At 49.1% G+C, this 23,562-nt stretch overlaps 1 protein-coding gene across 2 annotated transcripts in view; it reads right to left on the bottom strand.

The window, feature by feature from the left end:
• Window positions 1-23,562, bottom strand: part of UBE2O (ubiquitin conjugating enzyme E2 O) — a 62,539-nt gene that overhangs the window by 4,311 nt on the left and 34,666 nt on the right. For both annotated transcript variants that reach the window (XM_061377275.1, XM_061377276.1), the window contains exons 3-15: window positions 18,030-18,140; window positions 17,004-17,101; window positions 15,553-15,616; window positions 13,701-13,844; window positions 13,021-13,130; window positions 12,118-12,268; window positions 10,869-11,368; window positions 8,031-8,185; window positions 6,494-6,606; window positions 5,326-5,451; window positions 4,171-4,260; window positions 1,203-1,860; window positions 193-329 (exon numbers count right to left, since the gene is read on the bottom strand). In XM_061377275.1, the coding sequence (XP_061233259.1) occupies window positions 193-329; window positions 1,203-1,860; window positions 4,171-4,260; window positions 5,326-5,451; window positions 6,494-6,606; window positions 8,031-8,185; window positions 10,869-11,368; window positions 12,118-12,268; window positions 13,021-13,130; window positions 13,701-13,844; window positions 15,553-15,616; window positions 17,004-17,101; window positions 18,030-18,140 (2,457 nt within the window). The remainder of the gene's footprint in view (window positions 1-192; window positions 330-1,202; window positions 1,861-4,170; window positions 4,261-5,325; window positions 5,452-6,493; window positions 6,607-8,030; window positions 8,186-10,868; window positions 11,369-12,117; window positions 12,269-13,020; window positions 13,131-13,700; window positions 13,845-15,552; window positions 15,617-17,003; window positions 17,102-18,029; window positions 18,141-23,562) is intronic.

Genomic DNA, 23,562 nt, shown 5'->3' with positions numbered 1-23,562 from the left:
CCCTGACTTGAGGAATGCACAAGCAGCCCTTTACGGTAATTACAGCTGTATTACACAAGCTGAACACATTCCTGCAGCTCTAATGCAAAGGATTAAGGCTAAGCAGGGAATTCCAGAAAGAATTCCAGAAAGAAAGTGATGTAGATGCTGAGCCCAGCACTAACACACAGGCACTTGAGAGCAGGCACTTGCCATTCGATCCTCAAAGGTCTTCACCATGATGCCATCAGGCAGGGAGGTGGCCAGCAGAGCCATCTCCTTGCGCACGGTGCTAAAGAACTTCTTTGCTTCTGGGGGCTGGAACTCCATTTTCTTGAAGGCATGGGTATCTGTGGGGCAAGGAAGAGAACGGGATTAGAGCCTGCCTTTGGGAACTGCCACAGCTTCCCTGTGAAGGCAAGTCTATAAATGCATCATTTGGCTGAAAAGAGTCAAACTTGCCTTGGTGCTGAGCCAGGAGGCAGCCTGGAGATGATCTGATTCTTCCCACACTGCACAGCAGCCACAACCTGTTCTCATGGTCCCACACAACATGGTCCCTGTGCCACAGCCAGGAGCCCTGTCCCACAGCTGGGGTAATGACCCTTTCTCTGCAAACCCTAAGCACGGCTCCCCATCTTTACCTATGTACCCTGCAGGTCCTGAACGCTTTGGCCACCTTTTCTTGTCAGTCCTGGCCTGGCAGGCTGGCTCCTGAGCACCCTGGGCTCTGCTGTCACCACTGCTCCACACAAACAGATGCTGCTCTGTACTTTTGGCTGATTAACACTGGTGTAAGTGAACAAGGACTCTCACCCATCAAGGACACCCTGCACAAGCTGTTACTGATCTGCTTCTTAACCAGTTCATCCCTGCAACTAAGCCTGAACAAAGCCTGCAGCTCTAGAGAAAGTACTTGCAATGGAGAGCAGCTTTTCCCTGCAGCCCTCCAAAGTGACTTACCAACGTGGGTAAAAGCGAATCACACTCCTGTTGCAGTAGCACCTAGAGATGCTATTTAAAAGCCAGGTTTATCTCCCAGAACAGATTGTGCTACAGAAGTTGTCTTAATGTCTCCTCCCTAGTTAATGAGCTGTGAAAAGGACTAGGAAGAAGAGAGGATAGCCAACCCAAAAGGCCTGGAAGCAAAGGTTTTGGAGAAGGGAATACTGCAGGACAACAAGGATGGAGTCTGCCACACTGGCCTGACCTGACACACTCACCTGGAGCATACTCCAACACAGAGAAGACTTCTCCCTTGGCACTGGTGAAGGTGACTCCGGGCTTGCCTCCGCTCTGCTGGCACAGCACTGGTGTCTCACTGGGCCACTCTGACCTCACCGGTGTCTGTGCCTCTGCTTTTTCTTCTTTCTTTTCTGTTTCCACCATAGCTTCCATCTTCTCCTCCTCTGCAATAGCCACGTTATCCAGAGTTTTCTTTAAATTCTCTTGCAGCTTTTTAATATCGTCCAAGAACTTCTTCTCCCGAGTGGGTTTTTCCAGCTCCACAGTGGGGGAGGTGGGAGACACAGTCAGCAGCTGCTCCACAGTCATGTTCTTCAGGCTCTCCAAGATCTTGATGGCCTCCTTTAGCTCGCGGAAGCTCTTGGGGGCTCTTTCCTTAACGCCTTTTTCTGCAGCCAGATCCGCAACAGCCATAGCCACAGCTCCCTGGACTTGTTCCTCCACTTTCTTCACCTCCTCTGCCGCTGGCTCCTCAGGCTCTAACTCCTCGATTTTTGGGTGGTCGTCTTCCATGAGGCCATTGTCTGTCTCCCAGCTGTCGCTTTCATCCTCCCACTCTGAGGATGCTCCACTGGTGCTGCCGTCAACAGAGTCATAGTCTGACTCCTCAATTTCTGATTCTATGTTGTACAAGTGCTGAAGGAGAGCAGAGTTACAAGAGAGCTCGGCTGAAGCACAGAGTGTTAAGTTGGTTAGGGTTACGGACAACATGCAAGTCAGTTCTTCCCATGAAAAGGGAGCCTGCATTTAGGATTGGTTGGGCTGTTTCAACCCCTTCCATCTCTACAGGGTGGACTGGGGTTGATCTAAATGACATGCTCAGTGGCTGGTACAGATTATGGATCAGCAGAACCCCACCCTCCACTTTTCAAAGGGCAAAACTAAGGCAAGTTCCAGGTTGGCTGCAGCCATTCCACTGGCTGGGATCCAGCTAGGGAGAGCACACAGGCACTAAACAGCTACCTGGATGCCCCAGGGTTTCCACATGCAGATGTACTGTGAGTGGACTTAGCATTTCTGGTCCTGCTTCTGTACTAGCAACTGTGTTGGCACAGAGCCCTGGTTTGGCTGCCTCCACACTCTGTTCTTCCACAGAAACAATGCTGGAAGCAGGAAAACATTCCCATACCAGCTTTCTTCTCCTGTGGCACACACTACTCGCCATCAGAGCCCTGCTATGCTGCTTCGGCTGTTGCATGTCACTACTGCTTAAAATTCAACTGGGACAATGAAGTCTAACCCAAGTTGCTGAATAAGCTCTTACATAAAATGTTCCCTTCCCCTTTGCTGCTGGAAGCTGAACCCTTCCATGCTCCATCTGGCCTCACCTCTTCTAGTTGTGCACATGCTATGTCTCCCACAAGGCCCCCTGCAGAGCCTTACAGACATACTGCAGCTACAAGCACCACCACAGAGGCAGGGAGCAAGAACAACTTCACAGGGCTGCGTGAGGATGGAGCATTTTATCCACAAGCTTCTGACACTTGACTGATGGCCCAAGAATCCTCTTAATCTTGCAAGATGTGACCCAGGGGCTAAAGCCCATGGGCACTCAATCATCTTGTCACAGCCCTGAACTGTTCTGTGCCACCCAGAGACAGGCAGGCAGCAGGGGTTAGCTGGGTTCAACACAAGTGACTGCAGGCAGGAAGAGCCATCAAACCTCAGAGCTAATCCAAATCTGAGGCGGAAAGGGAATTAGCCGTTCATGCCATCTTTATTTTTAGAGCTGAGAGAAAGCTCCCAACCAGCTCCTCCTAGGGCACAGGGACAGGCATTGATAAATCCGGGTTTCACCAACCGATAACTCACGCTCCTGACGTTCCCCAGCTCCCATCATTACGCACCCGAGCAGAATGGAAGGGGCTGGAGTGACACAGCAGGAGCTGCTGCAGAGCCCCAGCCCTGCAGGGTGAGAACAGCCCTTTGTGGAACACACATCAGCCCTCTCATTGTGCCTGTGATCCAAGCACATGTGACACCAGGGGGAAGGGAGACAGCAGCCTGCTTTGTGACACTCCAGTCCACTGCCATAGTGCAGGCATTGACTATTCTACTGTAATTAATGCAGAGCTGCTTGCTTTAGAAAGGAATCTGGAGCGAGTACTTTCTACTCCCAAATGCATCTCTGCAGTGGTGTTCTCTGCCACAGTGACAGAGATGGGGCCCTACAGATGCAGGCCTTCTCTTAGCTTTGGGCTGTCTGCCTTCATTTGAGGCAACAAGGAAAAAAGACATGGGATGAAACTACATGGAGCAGCGAAGACGATTACAGGGTAGTACAACAGAAAAGCTTAGAACAATGCAGGAGACATATCAATGGGGCTAAATGGATTAGCAGTGTGGCTGTATCTATTTTTAAGCTTGCACTCACCCCTTTTCCCTCCCTGCCCTGGGAAGAGATTTGGGTCTGATCCCTAGGTTAGCTGGGGTGAGAACCTGTGGCTCTGGCCCAGCTTCTGGAGGAGCCTCTTTAGCCAAAAAAAAACCAAAACCAAACAAACCACTATGGAGCTATTTCACAAGCAAGACAGAACAAACAATCATCTTCCAGCAGTGCCTTAGTTGGGCAATGCAGGGAACCTGGGCTCAGGTCAGAACTGATGATCCCTGAGCTCTGCAAACCCAAGTGCAGAGCAACAGGAGGCCAGGAGCAGGGCTGTGCAGAGCTGGGAACATGGCAGGGCAGTGTATGAAGGGAGCACTGCCACACCTTCCTGGTCTCTATAGTGAAGAGCAGTGATGGCCAGTTAGTTGTTCAGTCCTCCTGACAAAGGATTTTCTTGTGCTAACAGAATTGGGAGTCATCCTACGATAGGGGAAGGCAGTAATAAATGGAGCAAGATTCCCTTCCTCAGTGAATCTCTCTGCACCCAGGATTTAAACCCAAGACTTATCACGCAGTCAACAATTACAGGGATATCACAAACTGGAACAGAACCTCACCTGAGGCAGAATAATAGTCTTGGAGTTATCAGCCCACACCACTTCCACTTTACTGCTGACATCCACACGAGCCACTTGTCCGACTGAAGGCTGTGGAGACAAGAGCAGTTTGTCAATGCCTTTCCTCCCCCAGAAGTGCAGAGCAGGAAGGTTTCAGAAACAGATATTCCCCAGCTGGATAAGCACCTAGAGCAATGCCTGCAGCCCCAGCAGGAGTCTTGGGCTCCCATGCTGAGGGGCAAAAGAATCACATGGAAATCCCACAACACTGCCCTAGAGAAGGGGAACACTCTCCCAGGTGTTCACTGCCCAAGGAGGGGAGGAACCAGGAGGTCTCATATGGCAGGAGATCTGGTTTCTAAGCAGGCCCAGGGCCATTGCAGGGCTGTGCCAGGAAGGCAACAGGGCCTTCCCTGGAATGGGGCTGCCCTCTAGTGGGATCCCAGCAGCTTCTCCCAGGAGGGAGGGAACAGACAAGTCCCCGCTGGCACGGGGTGTGCACAGCAAGCAGCACGTTGCACTGGAAGGAGGTTATGCAGGTCAGCTGAGCAAGCTGGGATGTGCTTCATGCTGCTGAAACTGGAGCTGCAGGAAGAGCCACACTGCACCTTTTAACTCTTACTTAGGACAGCAGTCTCAAAAGCTGGAGGTCTTCCCTGCACATCGAGGATGCTGCTTTCATAGCAAAGAGTGCAACCTCTACAACATAAATTGTTCCCTCTTCCTCGCCAGATCAACTAGCTCAACAGAATTAAGATGTACATAACAGCTCAGATGAAAACCTGAAAACCACAACCCCAGTCTTCTGCTGCCAAGCGAAACTGGAGCCCACAGAATATCCCCATAACAGAGATTACCCTGAGACTTTAAGCAAGACTCTTACTAAACCCACTCAGGCATGTTTGCATCTTGTCCCCACTTTGTTCTTGCTCTGCTATAGACTCTGTCACCAAAAAGCAAAGGATTTCAAGGTTACATCTCCAGACTTTCAGGTTTGATGGGTTATTCATGACAGTAGGGAGCATCAATACACAGCTAGCAAGCTGAGGAGCTTAGGATACCCCTGTGGAGCCTGAGGCCCTCTGAGTGACTCTCTCAAGTGCCTCCACAAATAGCTGGTGACAATGTAGTCACGTAACTGTGCCCAGAACCCACCTCATCCTCCTTAGCTGTGGCTCCATCCGAGTTGCCAATGCGGATCACGATGTCAGTGGTGCGGAAGCGGAAGTCTGGGTGGTCAGCAATATCATACACACTCACATCCTCCTCCTCCCCGATCAGCTGCAGCACAGACAGAAGGTGAACACGTCAGCCCCAGGATGCTGCACTGACCTGCACAACACGCCTGCAACACTTAGAGGTACTGTGTTATAGGGGGTCAATTTCCAGTTGTCCAACAGCCTGCAAGGAGCTGCTGATGTCCCTTCCCATCACCTCATCCTGCAGCACATCAGTCAAGGTACAACAGTGAAAGGAAGCAGATATTCTGTGCCATCTGCTCATCCTCACCTTTACTTCAGGTTCTACATCACTACGATCACAAGAAGGCAAGCACAGCATTTTATCCCCTTCTGAACACCCAGATTTCTCAAAGCAGTTTGCTGAGGCCCAAAGGGTTAGAGTTTACTTCTGAAATGATCCAAGGCAATGGGAAGTGCCTGATGAAAGCCTTGTCAGTCAATAGGAAACATTTTTCCTTTGATTCCTCCTAAAGGAAGAGAGCTAGGAGCCTCACAACGAATGAGAAATGGGTGAAGTGGAGCACAATCCCAGGCCTCACTCATGGTCCACTTCTAGATGTAAAGGGCCCTGCTCGGTTCTGACAACGTGGTCTCCCCCACCCCATTTGTGTGGCTTGAATCCTCCTCATCTCCCAGCTAGACCAAGGTCTATCAGGACTCTGCAAAACAGTGTTCATACAAGCCCCGAGGAAAAGGCATCAGGCTGCCATAGGCAATAGAGCCCAGCACAGTGAGCAGGACAACAGGCAATAGGTTGCTTCTCTTTCCATGAGCTAGCAAAGCCATGGGAAGGAAAAATTCTTATAGTGAACTTAACAAATCAACTGTCCCTGATAACTTCAGCAATAACCTTCAGCCTGATGCTGATTATGGGATAGAAACTCTGTTTGGTCTTCACTGCCTAGGAGGCACCTATAAATATGCAGCTAAGCCTCATAGGGCCAAAAGCACATTGCTGTTCCCATCCTCAAGGACAAACTCTACTGCAGAGCTGACTCCCAGGCTTAAATGTGTGAAGCCTGTGTGTTTTGTGGCTGCTTTTCTCTTAGCTGGCTCCAACAAGCACCGGCTCCTGCACTTACCTCCACATCATCTCCACTGGATTTCAACTTGAACCACTTCACCACACAGGTACGGCCAATATGGTCACCAGATTGCACGACTCCATATAACCCAGGGTCCTGGGAGCTCTGAGCTTTGGGTCACAATGGTAGGGAAGAAAACAGACAAGGTAAGTGAGGAGCAGAGACTCTGCACAGCAACTGAGGCTGTCAGCTCCCAAGCACTCCCAGCTGAAACCTTCCATTTGTGAATGGCAGGAAGAAAAACACTTCTTCCTGCACAGTCACAACTGTATTCAGCTAATGAGCTGCACTTTAATGGGGCACAGGGATGTTAAAATAAGATTATTGGACTGGGTGAACGCATCCACTTTTGAGCTTTATCACCAAAAGAAAACACACTGTTCCCTTAGTGCTCTGCTCTCAAATCATACAACCACAGAATCCCAGACTGGTTTGTGTCAGAAGGGACCTTAAAGCTCCTCCAGTTCCAACCCCTGCCACAGGCAGGGACCCCTTCCACTGGAGCAGCTTGCTCCAAGCCCCTGTGTCCAACGTGGCCTTGAGCACTGCCAGGGATGGGGCAGCCACAGCTTCTCTGGGCACCCTGTGCCAGCGCCTCAGCACCCTCACAGGGAAGAGCTTCTGCCTAAGAGCTCAGCTCAGTCTCCCCTCGGGCAGGTTCAAGCCATTCCCCTTGGCCTGTCCCTCCATCCCTTGTCCCAAGCCCCTCTCCAGGTTTCCTGAAGCCCCTTTAGGCACTGGAGCTGCTCTAAGGTCTCCCCTTCAGGAGCCTTCTCTTCTCCAGGCTGACCCAGCCCAGCTCTCTCAGCCTGGCTCCAGAGCAGAGGTGCTCCAGCCCTTGCAGCAGCTCCGTGGGCCTTTTGGTGCCTCTTCAGCACCACACAGAGACTATCAGAGTCCAACCTGACAATAATTTGTGATCTCCACTGCTGAGGGACTACCCCTGCTAGAAAAGGAGCTGAAAGCAGATGGTGTGCCATCGTATTTCATGGCCAAAAATTCTAAGTCTCCTTGAACTTGTGCTGTGACCCTCACCAGTGTCAGCAATTGGTTTGGTGAAGAAAGGGGAAGCAAGATGCCTCTGGATCCCATAACCCCTCCATGAAAAAATGGGGGGGGGGGGGTCATGACAAACAAGCCATACAGAGGAAGCAGCCTAAAGTGAGCTGTTCCTTTCTCCCCATGTTCTGCAACAGAGCTCAAGGCTTTCAAGAAGAAGGTAGCCACCTCTACTGTACAGAAACACTGAGAATCCCAGCTTTACTCCTTGGCATTTACTCCTTCCACATCTTGCCTGTTATCACAGTTCAACAGTTTAAATAATGGTAGTTAAACAACGGTTCTCTACTGATACTCACATTGAGTTGGCTGAACCACTGTCCCTTGTTAGGCTCCTGCGCCTACCTCCAGTGAGTACTACTAAGCCTACCATAAAAAGGGCTGCAATGTACATTAGGAGATCCAGGCTGAAGAATATTCTGCATTTAAGAGCATGTTTGCTCCCCAAGGAGAGGACTGTTTTGCCACCCAATACCTCTTTTGTCCACGACAAAGTCCCCAGGGCAGAACTCATTGTTGTCCAGATGATGGACAGGAATCAGCTCGTTGGAGCGGATGTTTGTCTCCACGGTGCCATCCTGCCACATCACATCAGCCGAAGTCATCGTGGTCACCACCTCCACAGCAACCCTGGGAACACGGAAAGGCAAGGAGTTACCAGAGGGCATGTGCATGATCACAGCCAGAACGTGATGTTGCCAACCTCAAGAATCAAGATAGATCTCAGCAACACAAAGGTATGCTCATCAGCAGGTTGGGATGTCAGAAACCCACCTCTTCCCAGTGGCTTTGTTCTGACAGGTTCTCCACCATCCTGCAGATGTTACATTGCTGCAAGTCTGTATTACAGGACTTCCCTTCCAGGGAGCTGATGCTGAGCTCACTTTTAATCATAGTGGAGCACATTAACATCTGCCAGCATCCAGTTTCTAACCCTGGCATAGGCACAACACGAGCTTCAAATACTCTGAACCTTAAGAACATCTCCACCGCAGCACCTTCTGCCTGATGGCTCTGAGTCATCTTTGAAGCTAAAGAGCACAGGACTGGAAAGGAAAGCTAAAGCAGCATTCATCTCAGCCCCTCCAGAAAAAAGGAAAAAAGCCAAACAAAAAACCACTGATTATGGGTAAAGAAAAAGGATTTTGTCTGAAAGGAGGAAAGTCTCCTTCTCAGCTGTTCAAACACATCCATGTGTGTCTGCAGCTCAGAAATCAAACCCACACATGCAACAATGGACCACATGCTGGTCCTCTGCTGTAGAGCTTGACTAAACTGGCTCAAGAGGGAAGCTGAGAAGTTGAAGAGCTGCAGTTTAGCTGGACTGTCTCTTCTAATGAGCCCTCCATCATTTCCATCCTTCCTACAGCACAGAACAAACACTGCATGAGCTTCAGTTTAAACCTTGTCTATTTTGCTGGCCAGGCCTTCCAGACATAACAAAAGTGCTGCATTTGTGCTGTTTTCAAGTCATTCCATCAAGAAGATACAACAGGCAAATACAGCTGTTTTCCCCAGCCCTGTTTTTATGCATGGAGGACCCAACAGCATCAAAGCAGGGTCTGGAATGTTAGAGACATATTCTGAAGTGGAGATAACATGAAGTTTCTTGTGGGATCAGCACTCAACAGCAGAGTATCAGAGAACAAGTCTGCAACAGGTCATGTGTGGTGGGTGACATGCCCAGAGATGGCTCCTTGGGGAAAGTGGGACTATGCAAAGCTGAGGATGGGAGAGTGGAGAGGCTGGAAGGAAATGCTCCAGCCCTGTCTGCAGCAGAGCATATGCAGCTTCACAAACAAGAAAAACATGATTTAACATTAATAAAACCCCCTGTTACATCCTCACTCAACCAACCAGACCACACCCAACCACACACAAAAAACCCACAACACCCACAACCCAACCCACAAACACACCAGCCCAGCCACTCTGCAATTCTCAGCAGTGCTTGGCAGCACCTACTGATGGGCACCAGCTTCAGCTGGATGTTCAACCAAGCAAAGACCCCTCCTGCTGAGCTGTGACCAGCTGCCACATGTGTCCTGTAGAGTATAGGCTGGGGCTTCACATTCTCTGCTGAAAAAGCTTCCAGTTCCTTATTCTCTGCAGTATGGTCACTGCATCTGCATTCCCTTCTTGGAGCTGCCCAGATCAGGCCCAGGAATCTGTCGTCACAGGGATTTCTCCCCAGTGCCTGTATGGTGCAGAAAGCTGCCAGGTTCACCAGCTACTACGCTCTCCTTAACAAAGCCTTTAGTGAAATGGAGGCCCCAGCAAAGGGGTGAGAAGTGAAAAGTGAAGCCAGAATCAGTTCCCAGGATCTCCATCACACAACTCCTGCTCTGTCACTTGAATACTACCTGTGACCTTCAAATCCAGGTTCTCCAAACCCCACAAGGACTGAAGGAGCAGATCTCCTGGCATGCAGGCAAAGCTAAAATCACCAAAACGGGACTGAAGTTCATGGCATTCTCGATATATTGGGTCCCTCGAATCCTGATCCTGCCACTCTCCTGCCAGGATTCTCACGTATCTCACACTAGCTCATTTCTGGTGCAGGATCCATATACAACTAAGTAGCCCAAGGAAGCCAATTGCCAGACTGCATTCCATGAAGAGTTTAAACGTTCTCAAATTAGGTAAAAGGGAAAAGCTGCTGAGATGCAGTTTTATCTAGAAATGGGCAATGCTACCTCCTCCCCCAGGCTATGAAATCAATCCCTCCAAGGCTCTCAAGGAGTGCACTTTGTCCATTAAAAACCCAGTATAAAGTATACTGCTGGCAAAAGTTGCCCATTCTCTCCAGAGCAGGGTAAAGCTAATATAGACCACTGCAGTGTGAACCCCTGCCAACACAGTCCCTGCTCATCTGGAGACAGCTCTAGGAGGAGAAACTGTCCACTCCTGCAAGCACGACCTGTCCTCAGCCTCTCTGCAGAAGCTGCCAATAGGAAACCAATTCATGGCATGTTTAAGCTGTGTGATCTTTATTCACCCATCTCTTTCCCTGCATTAGAGTCTAATGCAGCACAGACATTCTGCCAATGCCCTGGGGCATAGCTGAAATGAAACAGCATCAGTGTCGTGTCATGTGGCCCCAGTTTCATCAGAAGCTGGACTGGGATCAAGCTGATTCCACACAGGCCACTGCACAGTCATCACAGGAGAATCGCTGTTAGTTACTGTTAAGGGTGTTCTAACGTGAGGCATGTCATCACCTTCCACCCAAGCTGAGGAGGTGGTTTACATCTGGGAACCTTGGTAAGGGAGACTTCTGGCAAGTCTACCAGGCTTTGGAAACCCAACTCACCTGTCTCCTGGCTTAAACTCCCGTGAGACTTTTGTCTTCTTCTTCTTGTGCTTCCGCTTCAAGTTTTTGATGGAAAGAGGGATGCTCTTCTTGCGCCCAGTGCCGCTGCCACTCTGGGATGAGGCCGTGGAGCTAGCAGAAGAGGTGACAGAGCTCGTGTCATCAGTGTCATCAGCTGCTTCATCATCAGCATCCTGCTCCATGGACTGAAGCCGGTAGTCGGACAACCCTTCATCCTTCAGCAGAAAGGGAGGCTGCTGTCGTGCTGCTGCTCCCTCTTTCTCCTTCCCTGTTTCCTCAGGCTGCTCCTCCTTGCTCTCCTCAGGACTCGGTGCACTGGTGGGAGAGTCATCCAGCTCACACTTGGATTCAGGCTTAAGCTCTTCTGATTTTTGGTCATCAGCTGCAGCAGCCTCTTTTTCAGGGGACTCACTGGTACCCTGAGACTCTGGGGAGCAGGACATGATCTTCACTATCTGCTTCTTCAGCAGCCGTCTCACCTACAGAAAGCAGAGCTGAGTCAGACAACGCCTGGGCACCCCACAAACTGCCAGCCAGCTTTGCACACAGAGGAACACAGCACCCCAGAGGCCTCTGCACAGTTCATGGGCCCCAGAGTGAACCAAGGAGAGCAGCACTGGGCTAGTCCAAGGGCAGTGAGCTCTGCTCCTGGAGGCTATTTTAAGCTTTTTCTGAAGTTTTCATTATGGAAGGTCACCAGTTAATCTATGTAGCAGACAGAGCTATGCAGGGAGGTCACCATCCCCACTGATGATATCCTGTTATTCTAGGAACACCGCTGCTCTGCTGCCAGCATGTAGAAGCCGTAGCGTGACTCACTTGGCCTAGGATGCAAAGACTTCCTTGTCTCACTGCAGCCAGGGTTTAACTGAACAGCACAGCTCCATGAGAAACCTGAGGCCATGCTAATGAAAACAGCTTGTGTCTAATGGCCCTGGCTGTCAGAGCACAGCAGCTCTGACACAGCTCGACCCCTGCGAGGTGTCAAGTGTGTTCAAGGTCCTGCTCGTGTTCTCTCATGGCATTAGCTGCATGCTTCACTCCACGCAGTCAGGCTGCTGCACAAGGTGACTTGGCTGCTGGCAACAAGGAGCCATTACTCTTTACAGCCACCACTTCAGGAGTCACATTTCAGGCTGCATGACAGCGTGGAAGGTTTCTGCTCTAAAAGCCACAGCAACCAGAAATACTTTGAGAAGATAAGGACTCCCTCGAGCCCTCAACTCACCTTTTTGGCAACGGACCCTTCACCCAGGACACAGTTCCTCTCGGGACATTCACACGTGATTTTAGCAGGTTCCACTTTGTCTGGGAACACATAGAGGCACCTTTCTCCAAGCTGCCTTTGGGCATGGTCAAAGCACCCCAGCCGCTTTACCCTGGTGGGACAGGAGGACACCCATGAGCAAAGTGCAAAAGCAGTAGCAGAACATAGCAGTGCCCAGCGAGGCTCATACCAACGGCTCTTCTTCTGGGGTGGCAGGAGCTGAACACCACATCAGATCGTTCCCAGGCACACAGTTCTAAAGAAGTGGGGATCTCACCAGGGACTGGGTGGGATACCAGTGACTCCTTTCCCTCCAGCTCCCCTTCCCAGAGATGCTGCCAAGAGACATTTGAAGTGGGCACTGGGTTTTTTTTGCTGTCATCTGAGAGCTGCTCTGCTCCAGCTTACGAACTCCAGGCAGGAACCCCACTGCATTGAGCTATTACTCATCTGACGTTCCCTGCTGAGCTGCATCCAGCCCAGTTTTGCAGCTGCGGCCTGCAGAGGGCACCAGCTGCTCCCTCAGCACCAGCCTGGCTCTGGAGAGGACCTGCTACACGCACACACAGAACAGATGCCCCCTACTCCAGAGAAGTGGAAGGATGAAGGAAGAAGTGACCTGTTGTCAGACACTCCTTTCCCCTATTCACTTGTCAGCTGGAGAGTACTTGGAGATGCTAGCCCTTGTGTTGGTAACTCCAGCATCTGCTAAGCTGATCTGGAAGCTATTCTCTGACATTTTGAAGCTCTGGAATATGCAGGCATGGACCAAGGAAGAGCAGCACTGTGTCTGATCAGTTAGCAGACAGGTCACCCATAGTCTGTACAGGCACTGGGTGCTGAGAGTGAAAAGGGTGCTCTCACCTGGACAGCTTCTCTTGGCTGATTACTGAGGGAGGAGGGCTCACACTGTCAGTACCTCCAGGACAGAAACTTTTAGTGATCCATGTAACCTTTAGTTCCACCACCTGTACCTACAAAACAAAGAGAGAAAAGGCAACTCAATTCCCCAAAGGCTTTCCTTGACCAGTGCCTAGGATCTGCATCCCTGCACCCAGGAAAGCAGCAAACCTGTGTGTGCTCCCATAGCCTGGCTCTTGGCAACACCAAGAGTTTCTAGAGTTCTTAACTCCAAGAAAGATGACACATGGCTTGGGAAGGAAGCTATATCCATACAAATCAGCAGCCCAATGTCACAGAGACATGCTAATGGACTTGGAGCTGCTCCCTCTTGGAGTCAGCAACATTCCTCTCTTTCTGGATAGTACTTAACCTTGAGTTCCAATAGAAGAGGTGCTTCTACTGCCCTAATGATCAGCTTCTAAGTGTATTGGCACATGATCACCTTTGCAGGGTGCTGTCAGCGAGGCAAAGCCAAACCATGCTCAACGGTCCTGTCAATCCACAGTGAGGAATTTGTCACCTCAGGAGAACACAGCCAAAGTCCATGTGCTTGTGGAAGGTGCCCATGGCAAGCTAACTGTGCTCCAAAGCGCCAGGCAGGGCCTGTGCAGGTGGTTCTATGTCTGCTGCTCAGCCCTTACCTCTTCCACCACCACTCTGAACTTGCTCTTTGTGCTCAGAACAGGCTTCACACCCGACAGCCACTGCACGCTGGAGAAGACTTTAGAAGGCCCGATGAGGACTTGCCCAGGATAGAAGCCGTATGAATCATCAAAGAAGAGACCCTGTGGGGGGAAAGGAGGTGGAAAAACCAGCATAAAGGACTGTACGATTTATGATTATAGCATTGCTTGCGTCTCATTTGTGATCAGTAAGATTAACCATAAGGGTAAAGTCTGCAAGTTGCCCATCTCCTAAAGCTCATTCCTCTCCTATAGCAGTTCCTATAGCAACCTGCTCTGTCACACATCCGAACAGGACTATGACTCAAGGCGGAGAGAAGCAAAGGAACTTGCAAGAAACAAAAGATGTGTATTTCCACACAAATGCTCTCAGTTCAAGGTAGCCAAGGTGGGCTGAGCCCTGGCCAAGGGCACTATCTCTTTTCCATGCCCTCATTCAAGCACCTATAGCTTTCAGAGCCAGAGGATACCTGCCTTCACTCCTCTGCTCCTCAAATTCATTGTTCAGTGTTATTTGTCTTGGGTTGGTTAGTTAATATGACAGTTCTTTGAAAGCAAACCAGGACAAACACAACAACTGCTCTCCTAGAGCCCTTTCCTGCTGATATTCGGAGTGACTTTAGACTCAGAGTGTGGAGGTGGACAGAGCAGCGTAGGGCAGATAAAATCCTGAGCACCCAAACCTGTATCAAGTCCTGTCATTTGCAGGAAGGGTAAGAGCAGTGTGACAAGATCTAAGTCAGGTAAGTTCCGAGAATGGGAACAAGAGTAACACTGGAGACAACTCCTGTTTCAGACGAAACCCCAAGTCTCCTGGGGGCTATGTATGAGTCAAACACAGCCTGACTCAAAACAAGGTAACCAGAAAGCGGATGCTACTACAAGCAGCAAACATACTGGAATCATACAACCCAAAGGAGCCGAGAGGAAGATACTGGAGAATATCTAGAAGCAGACCACTCCTTTTCTATACAGAACAAGAAAACAGGAACAGCACATCCTATTAAACTGACACTCCTTTTACTCTTCAAGAAACTGGCATCAGATTTTGGCAGAAGTGCTGTCTTAGTTCAAAGGGAGCTTGGATTTGAAGGCTGGGATGGATAGGGGCTGACTGCATTGCTAGCTCCCAAGAATTAAACACCATCCTCAGTCAACTCTCAGTACCACTGCAGGAGTACAGCAAGGCCATACTGATGGCACTGGAAGAGCTGTCACCCTTTAAAGGGGAGAGAGGTTAGATCCCATCACCACACAGGGAATTCTGGTCTGCCCAAAAGCTAGCAAAACCCTCCCCAGCACATGATTTGGAAAATGCCAGTATGGTGGCAGGTCTCCATTCAGAGGACATGATGGACCACAATAACAAGAGGGACAGTGTTTTATGTGATGTGGAAACATGCTTCTAGCACAACACCTTTTCAACGTGCCCTTTTCCAGAAAGGGAACAATTCTGAAAGCATTAAATGGAGTAAAGAGCCTTTTCAAGCATGTACAGATCTAATGAGCAGTGAACTGCCTTGACATCAGCCATCTGACTACATGTTATGCAAGTTGTTTGCAAAGGAAGCAATTGGATTCATGGATTGTAATACCTCCACAAAATCTGCTCATTACTAACATCACCTTTAAGCTACATTCTGTTACACTTAAAGTGAAGAGCTAGTGAAGTGCTTTTCAGCTGTGATGCATCGTGTAATTTTAGATTAATAAATGGCTATACTTCTGTCTTCTCTCTCCCTCCCTCCTGCACAAAAAGCTGACAAGATGAAGGTGATCAAAAAGACTCTCAGGAAAAGCAGCAGCTCACCGAGTCACTGACATGAGGACAGACATCATACAGCTTGGCTCCATCTTCTGTGCTCATAGAACACCTGGAAAACAGACAAGAGACACAGTCACGCTTCTAGAGCCAAACACCAAATCAACTGCCTGAGTGGGTCTGTCTGTACACCCCGCAGTGTATCACTGAGCCTTTATGGTCCAGAGCAAAGCTGCTTACAGACAAGCTCTAAAAGCCCTGCTTGTATCTAAAGGTTCCATTCAGCATGTAAAAAGAAGTAAAATCATTAAGTAATAATAAATTCAAGGAATCTTAAACATATCTGGTTAAAAGGTCCCATTTGTCATTCACACTGATGCTGGAACCTCAAGGCAATTGGGGTATCTTGCTTCAGCAACAGCTTCACTTCCAGAGTTAGTTCTGATGGGATTTCAAATGATTCATTAGGAAGAGGTTTTGGAAACAGTTACCTCATTTCACATAGCTATGTATGAGCTGGTAACAGACAGCAAGAAGGTTTTAAGCTGCAGCAGTAACTGCAGGAGATACAGATAAAGAAGTGGAGCTATTTTTCACTCCCAGTTTAGCATATGCATAAGAGACTTCCAGCCTGAAACAAACGCTGAAACAATCAAAATCAGACACATCCACCAGTCATCTGTTATAGCTCTCACATTGCTTCTCTTAGAAAGGCTCAGAGCTGCCTGCAGGATTGTGGGTTTGGAGGTTTTAAACATCAACACTCCATTTACAAGACAGATGGGCTATTTCCCAGCTTCCAGGCCTATAAGCTTCCCGGCCCTCCCTTGCATCAGTGAAGTTTGTTGGACAAAACATGCTTCAGTGGCAGTGAATGCAGTGAATTCAGAGGGGTTTAGCTCCCAAGTAACTGTCCAACAGAATTCAGATCCTTCTGCTGGCTCTGCAGAAATTAACCAGGTATTTCAGATATGTCTTTCAATACCTGTGGTTAAGTCTCTCTCAAGATAACTTTGGATTAGGTCTTCATTAAAAAAGCATTCCTACTACAATTGCAAACAACTGTGTAACAAGCAAAGCTGTTCAATCCTGGTTTCATAAAACCCACCAGCCTCCAAGTTCCTCCACTTTCACAGACCTTTCTTAAGGTAACAATCCTCCCAGTGGAGTTTTCCTCTCCTACTGAAAACAGGTCTGGAACAGCAGCCCATATTAAACAGCTAGTTTTCAGAACAGAAGTGCAGTTTAAGGACCAACACACTTGAGTTCTGAAGTACTCAGGTCTGCTGGAATTGAAGAAAACTGTCACCTTCCAGGCAACAGCTTTTCCAGGTGACCAATGAACCTTAATGTTTTCAGAGGTAGATTTACTCTTACTCTACATCTGAAGATAAAGCAGGCAGATAACTCATCAGTATGTGAATGAAGTTTCTGGTTCTCCTAAAACAGATCAGGATTGTGAAAGCCACAGGGGGACAGTCTTCAACAGCAAGAAGTACCTGGCTCCATTGGAAAGCTTGAGGATGACCTGGTTCTTCAAATCATAGACCTTCCCCAGCCAGCAGTCATAGGCTATGTAGTCACCATACATGAAAGGCTACAAAGAAAACAGAAAACAAAACCTTATACATATTAACCCTTGTACTTTAAGCCATAAGTCCTTACACCATGCAGACTAGATAGCAATCTCAAAGGAACTCCTCACAGCAACTGCAGATCTTCCTATGAACTGGAATTAAGGTGCATCAAAGTTTGTTTCACAGTCAGCATGGAGCCTGGATTCTCCAGTTCAAAAGCTCAGGCTCTCTCTGGGATTTTTTTCCCCCTCCCATATTAAGTTTAAGTGTCCTGTTCAGTTTAGGAGGTGCTCTGCAAGGTAGAGGTAAACTAACACTTGCCTTCAGTTAATATTAGCAATTGTTATCACTGAGAGTAGCTTTCCATCTCAGAGAAGCTTCTATCCCATTGCCTTTCCACAGGCTACGTCCTGAGAAAGGATGCGACACTCCAGCTCTTCGCTCCCAAATTACCTTTATCTCAGAGGAAAAAGAATGATGAAATCCTGCCTGCTCTCTGGAAACCATCCACCCACTCAAGGGGAGAACCAGATTTGGTTCAGACTGTTCCAGCTCAACAGAAAGATGCTCAACTTCTTTCAGCTTTTTATTAGCCTCTTTAAACAGTACCAACAGCTCAAAAGCTCTGTGCCACTGCCATGGGGCTGCCCCAATCAGGTTGACACAGCAGCCCATCTCAGTTCTCACACAACTGAATGTCAGCCTTGCCCTTCAAGTCAGTTTGGCCTCAGCAATGTGATCAGAAACACAGAACAGATGGGGAGATGAGGTGATGCTGCCTCATCTTCTTCCAGGGAGGATGCTTGCAGTAAGTTTAAAATAAAACCAAGCTGCAGATGCTTTCTGCACAATATGGATTCTTCCCTTGCGTGTGTTACTTGGAATACAGCAACATCCCTCCAAACCACCAAGCCCTGGCTCCCACGTGGATTTGGCCTGTGTTCTCACCCAGATATGTTGCAGATCTTTGCTGTTGACAGGGTAGAGGATGCAGTTGGTTCCTACTAACTTCACAGCACACTCTATGTTGACATCAATTACAGTTCCACACTGGCTGTCCTGAAAAGGCAAAAGAGAAAAAGAGTTTATCACCAAGGGAAGGTCTTATACACACACACACACGTGCTCTACGCACACAGTGCAGAGGCAAGTAGCCTTTCAAGCCTGTTCAGTCTTACCCTTCAGGCCCTCATTCTGAAGGGGCACTTCAGAGGACCCTAAGGCAACTCAGAAGGTGAGATCCCTTAAATACCTGTAATGTTTTATTCCCAGTTAATATGGCTGCTAAAGCAGCAGACCAGAGAATGCTGCATCTGGTCAAATAAAAACAGTGTCAGGTTTGTCCCTGCCCATGGCAGGGGGGTTAGAGCTTGATGATCTTAAGGTCCTTTCCAACCCAAACTATTCTATGATTCTATGATTGGAACTTGCTTTAAAATCTGCCTGGCTCCTTGGTTTATGCAAGGGAGCAGACTTCTGCAACTCCATAGGACCTTCCTGCAGGTACTGCCCTGAGACAGTAAAGGCAGTGGTAGGTCATCAACTGCAGAGCAAAAAACTGGGCTCTGGGGAGATCTTAGACCAGCCTTCCAGCTGTTCTGGGGCTACAGGAAACCTGGAGAGGGGCTTTGGACAAGGGCCTGTAGAATCATAGAATCATAGTATAGTTAGGGTTGCAAAGGACCTTAAGATCATCCAGTTCCAACCCCCCTGCAGGGACACCTCACACTAAACAGTGTCACCCAAGGCCTCGTCCAACTTGGCCTTGAACACTGCCAGGGATGGAGCATTCACAGCCTCCTTGGGCAACCCATTCCAGTGCCTCACCACCCTCACAGGAAAGAATTTCCTCCTTATATCCAATCTGTAGGGACAGGCCAAGGGGAATGGCTTGAACCTGCCCGAGGGGAGACTGAGCTGAGCTCTTAGGCAGAAGCTCTTCCCTGTGAGGGTGCTGAGGCGCTGGCACAGGGTGCCCAGAGAAGCTGTGGCTGCCCCATCCCTGGCAGTGCTCAAGGCCAGGTTGGACACAGGGGCTTGGAGCAAGCTGCTCCAGTGGAAGGGGTCCCTGCTCATGGTACGGGTTGGAGCTGGAGGAGCTTTAAGGTCCCTTCCAGCACAAACCAGGCTGGGAATCTATGAACCCTTTAAAGCTGTGACTTTTTGTCAAGCTCAGTTTTGCAGGACATGAGAAATAGTCTTCATGTGCTGCCATGTGAAAAATAACTGATGCAAACCTGGCACCTGTAGTCAGGTTTCAAGGCAGATCATTCACTGCTGCTCCAATCAGGAGGCAGTTGTCATCTCCCTCATTTCTTAGCAAAGTTTTAACCTTTTTTGCCCCCAGGAAACTGCTACGTGCTGTCAAGAGCCTTCTGGGGGTGGCCTGGCAGGGAGCACACAATGTGCATCTTGCCCACACATATGGTGGAGGCCTGCAAGGAAGGGCTGCTAACCCAAACACTGTCAGAGCAGCAGCTGCCCTGGCCTCCTGGCACAGCTGATACAGATTTATTAATGACTACAAGCCCATTAGAAAAGCTGTGTGAGGGCCAGAGTGACAAACACCCTGGTATCAGAACTCCTGAAGCTGTCCTTATCTCAAGCATCAAGGTCTCTGCTCCAACAGGACTTGAGCAAAACACTCGAAGGGCTTAAGCCCTGTGAGAAGTGGATTTGTTTGCTCAGTCCCACTTGTAAACATGCTCTCTTTTGATTACATTAAGTATTTATTCAAGGCTTTCACTCTGAGCCCCAAGGCAGCCCTTTTGGGACTTTGCTGGTGCTCAGCACATCCAGCCCCATCTTGGGAACTGGTAGTTAAGAGCAAAGACACCCTACAGACACCCGCAGTCCAGGATAATTCCTGGACAGACTGCTCAGCCCATTTGGCTGGCTGGCTTTCCACCTGCCTGTTGCAAGTCTTCCCTCCTCACATCCCATTAAAGCTGTGCTCTGCAGCCTCCTGGCTCCTGAGGCAGTGATGACGAGGAGTGGGTCCTGCCCCATGCACTGCCCATGCAAAGCTGTGCCAGCACGGCCAGGAGGGCTGGCAGAGCCTGAAGCACTTGGGCTCATTCCCTCCATCTGGTCCACGTATCATTCCCATTTCTTTCTAGAAAGGCCGGGAAGCGATGGGAGCTCCGCCATGGCAGACAGCACTCGCAGCCTGCACAGGCTGCCAGGGTAGGGCCCAGCAGAGCTGCTCTGTATCTCTCACCTGAAAAGGAGTTGCCAGAACTCCCCCACATCCACTGCCAGCAGGATTGGAGCTGCAGGATGAGCCAGGCCAGCTCAGAAGTGGCACCTGCTCCACAAGCCCACAGCTCCTGCAGGCTGCAGCACGGCCACCACCCTGCTTCCCTGCACATGAAGTTCAATCAAGCATGCCCAGTCCATCCTCTGCCCATGCCCTGCAGATCAGGCCCTGTGGTTTAGGTTGCTTAACAGTCAGAACCAAAAATCCCCCTCAAGCAACAAAATTCCTTGCTCCATGCTGAGCACTTCAGAGTTCTTTTTGCCTTTATCAGGTGCCAACATGACAGCAGCTTTGAGACATGAAGCAATCCAACACCTGAGGTTCCTGTGCATCATCTTGTCTCTGGGCCTAAACCCCCTCTTTTATTGATGCTGAAAGTGATAAACCCAGGACTGGGGTGACACCAGCACCCTCTGCCCATACTTTAGTGACAGCTTCCAGATGGAGAAGGTTCCTGCACCACCCTACAAGCCAGCCTCCCATCTAACACAGTCAGGTGCTGTTAGCCATGGGTTTAGTTTGTCTTGCTTCATCTTCCAGCCACACTTGAGCAAGCAGAGAGGCCTGGCTGTGGTTAGGAAGGCAGAGATCAATGCCGGGAGCTGTTGAGTTGCAGCTCTCCTCCCTCACCTGCCCCTGAACCTGTGTTTATTGGGAGGTTATTTACTTCCCTGTCACATGAAGCACCAGCCTCCGACAGGGGAGGCAGATCTGCAGTTGAGGGCTTCTGCTGAATCATTCCCATTACAGCAGCTCAGCAATGCAGTCCCAGAGCAAGAAGTCACCACCGTGTCTCCTGTCTTCCAGGGCAGGCTCCCCAGCAGCCTGCTCCAGCACAGCTGGCCCAGCCTGTTCATCAGATGCTTCCATTAAAGGATGGAAGGAGCTGACATTCCACAGTTCTGGTCCAAAAAACTCAATGTCCATCAACCCCAACAACAGAACTGGAAAAGGGAGGGGACTGATCTGAAGAAGAGTTGATGGGTTCAAGTCCCACTTAAACCAGAATCAAGTGCACTTCCTAGACTTCCTTCCTGCTGCTTCTAGTTCCCTGACAGCATGCACCACACTGGAGATACTGAATATTTAGGCAGTGAATGGAGAAGACTCTGCCTTCCTCAGCAGAGACAAGGCTTTGAGGCAGAGCAACAAAGTTCAACCTGAAAGGACAGCAGCTTAGCAAGAACAGGCTTCAATCCTGCATCTTCTACTTCCCATCATTCTACTCTTTCCTTCATCACTCGCTTTTCTAATAAGGAGGTTTTTATAACAACCTCTTATGCCTTTATTTAAAAGGGCCAGCATAGCCCGGCACCCTCTGAAGCAGCACAATCCAGATTACAGACACCTATATACACTCCTTCCCCAAATGAGCCTATCACCTGGAAAAATGAACTCTGCCACCTCCAGCACTTCTCATCCAGCTGGATTAGACTCAGAGGCCCAACTGCATCCAGAGGGAATGATCTCATTTTCTGCATTACCCCTGAAGCAGCCTTTCCCCACACTCAGTGCTCGATACAAAGCACATGAATTTGAGTCAGCTCTTCTCTTGAGGAACAGAGGATTGAGTCCTTCCCGCTCAAGGTTAAAAACAAGCCCTAAGAGCGTGTGGTGAATACAGAATAAGTTCCACCCTGTGTATTTGCCAGGCCAACTGGTGCAGGGCAGCCATCCCACATCCTGCACTTGGCAGGCTGACACCTGCAGATCTTCTATTTTCTGTTTCTATTCTGCTTAACATCGAAGGTTTTCTTTGGGATAGAGAGGGTTTGTTTCATTTACCACTGACATTTAAAACATGCTTGAGGGGAAGGTGAAATATAAGTCATCTTCAGGCTTGCCATGCTTTTGAATAGAGGGAATAATTTGAGTTATACCCTTTCAATTAAAGAAAACGAAGTTGTCAGCCACCAGTACCAATGGCCAAGCAAAAGCCAGTGTTTAAACATGCAAACAGACAATAAAGGAGCGTGCAAAACAACTGCCGGGTAATTTATCTGCTGATACACGTGCAGCAAGCCACAGAAGCCAAGTTCTGCTCAGATGAGTATGGAAATTGCAAACAAAAGCAGCACATCCATGTTTGCCAAGAGGAGAAGAATTTGCTGCTCTGAAAGCTTAAAATGTCTGTAAGCAGCACTGGAGAACAGAGAGTTGGGAGGGAGGACTCAGAGCATCCCTCTGCATGAGGAGGGTACACTACAGAGTCCAGCTGTGCCAGGTACAGTGGTGTGAAGAGCTGATGTTTCAATTTGCTTTCATTATTGGGGATTGAAATGCTTTCATCAAGCTCCAGCTTTAATAACATCCGTTGACTCCAAATTTCCATTTCAAAACCAATGTAATTTCTTAAGGAAACGCTTTGTTTCAGCATTTTTCAAATTACCCTTCAAGTTTCTTCTCCCTTCTCTTTAGAGCATTCGGTGGTAAAAAAGGGGTGGGTTTACTTTTTAATTGACAAAAAAAAGGCTTTATTTAAAACCCCAAAACACCCAGGTCAGAGAATGGCCTTCCCATCCCTGCACCAGGCTGGGCACCATGTGGTGCAACTGCAGCGGCGAGTGGCCAGCTGCCTGCTTCATCACAGCCTTGGTAGCCACGTTGCTGGAAGCAAGGCAAGAGAAGATGCAGGCACATGGCAAGCCATATGGCTCAGGGTTACAGGTTAGATGTGAGCTACAGTAAGAAACTGCCAGCCTAGCTAAGCCCCTCAAGAGACCACAACTCAGCCAACCATCCAAACTGAACACAAAAACCAAATCCACACATCTCTGCTAAGCACAGCTACAACAGAACGAGCAGGACTTAAACCAGTGTGCAGAAAGAGTACAGGTAAGGATTACAGGCTGCTTGCTTTCTGTCAGTCTGTGTCAGATGCTTTAGCAGTGTTGGGATTTGAGGTCTATCTGGGAGATGCTGGACAGGATGGTGCTCACTGCAGGCTGAGAGGTCTTCCTGAAAACATTCCCTCCAAATTCTCTACCGCAGCACACCAAAAGGCAAGCAAAGCAGTGATGATGTGATCTGCCTCTGCTTCAGCCTCCCTGTCAGGTCCAGGAGAGATCCATGCTCCTCATCCCAGCATGGACTGACTTAAAACTTAAATGATGGTAGGATAAATGAGCTTGTCTCATTACTTGGCATTATCAGGCTTGCTTGCTCAGGAACCCTTTGCAGATATGCAACAGCAGAGAGGCAGCCTTATCAGCATTTCATTTT

The sequence above is a fragment of the Neopsephotus bourkii genome, unplaced genomic scaffold, assembly GCF_033783945.1.
Source record: "Neopsephotus bourkii isolate Nb327-2 ecotype Australia unplaced genomic scaffold, CSIRO-AGI_Nbou_v1 NB_1749, whole genome shotgun sequence".
NCBI classification, from domain to species: Eukaryota; Metazoa; Chordata; class Aves; order Psittaciformes; family Psittacidae; genus Neopsephotus; species Neopsephotus bourkii.
This window is presented reverse-complemented; position numbering and strand designations above follow the sequence as displayed.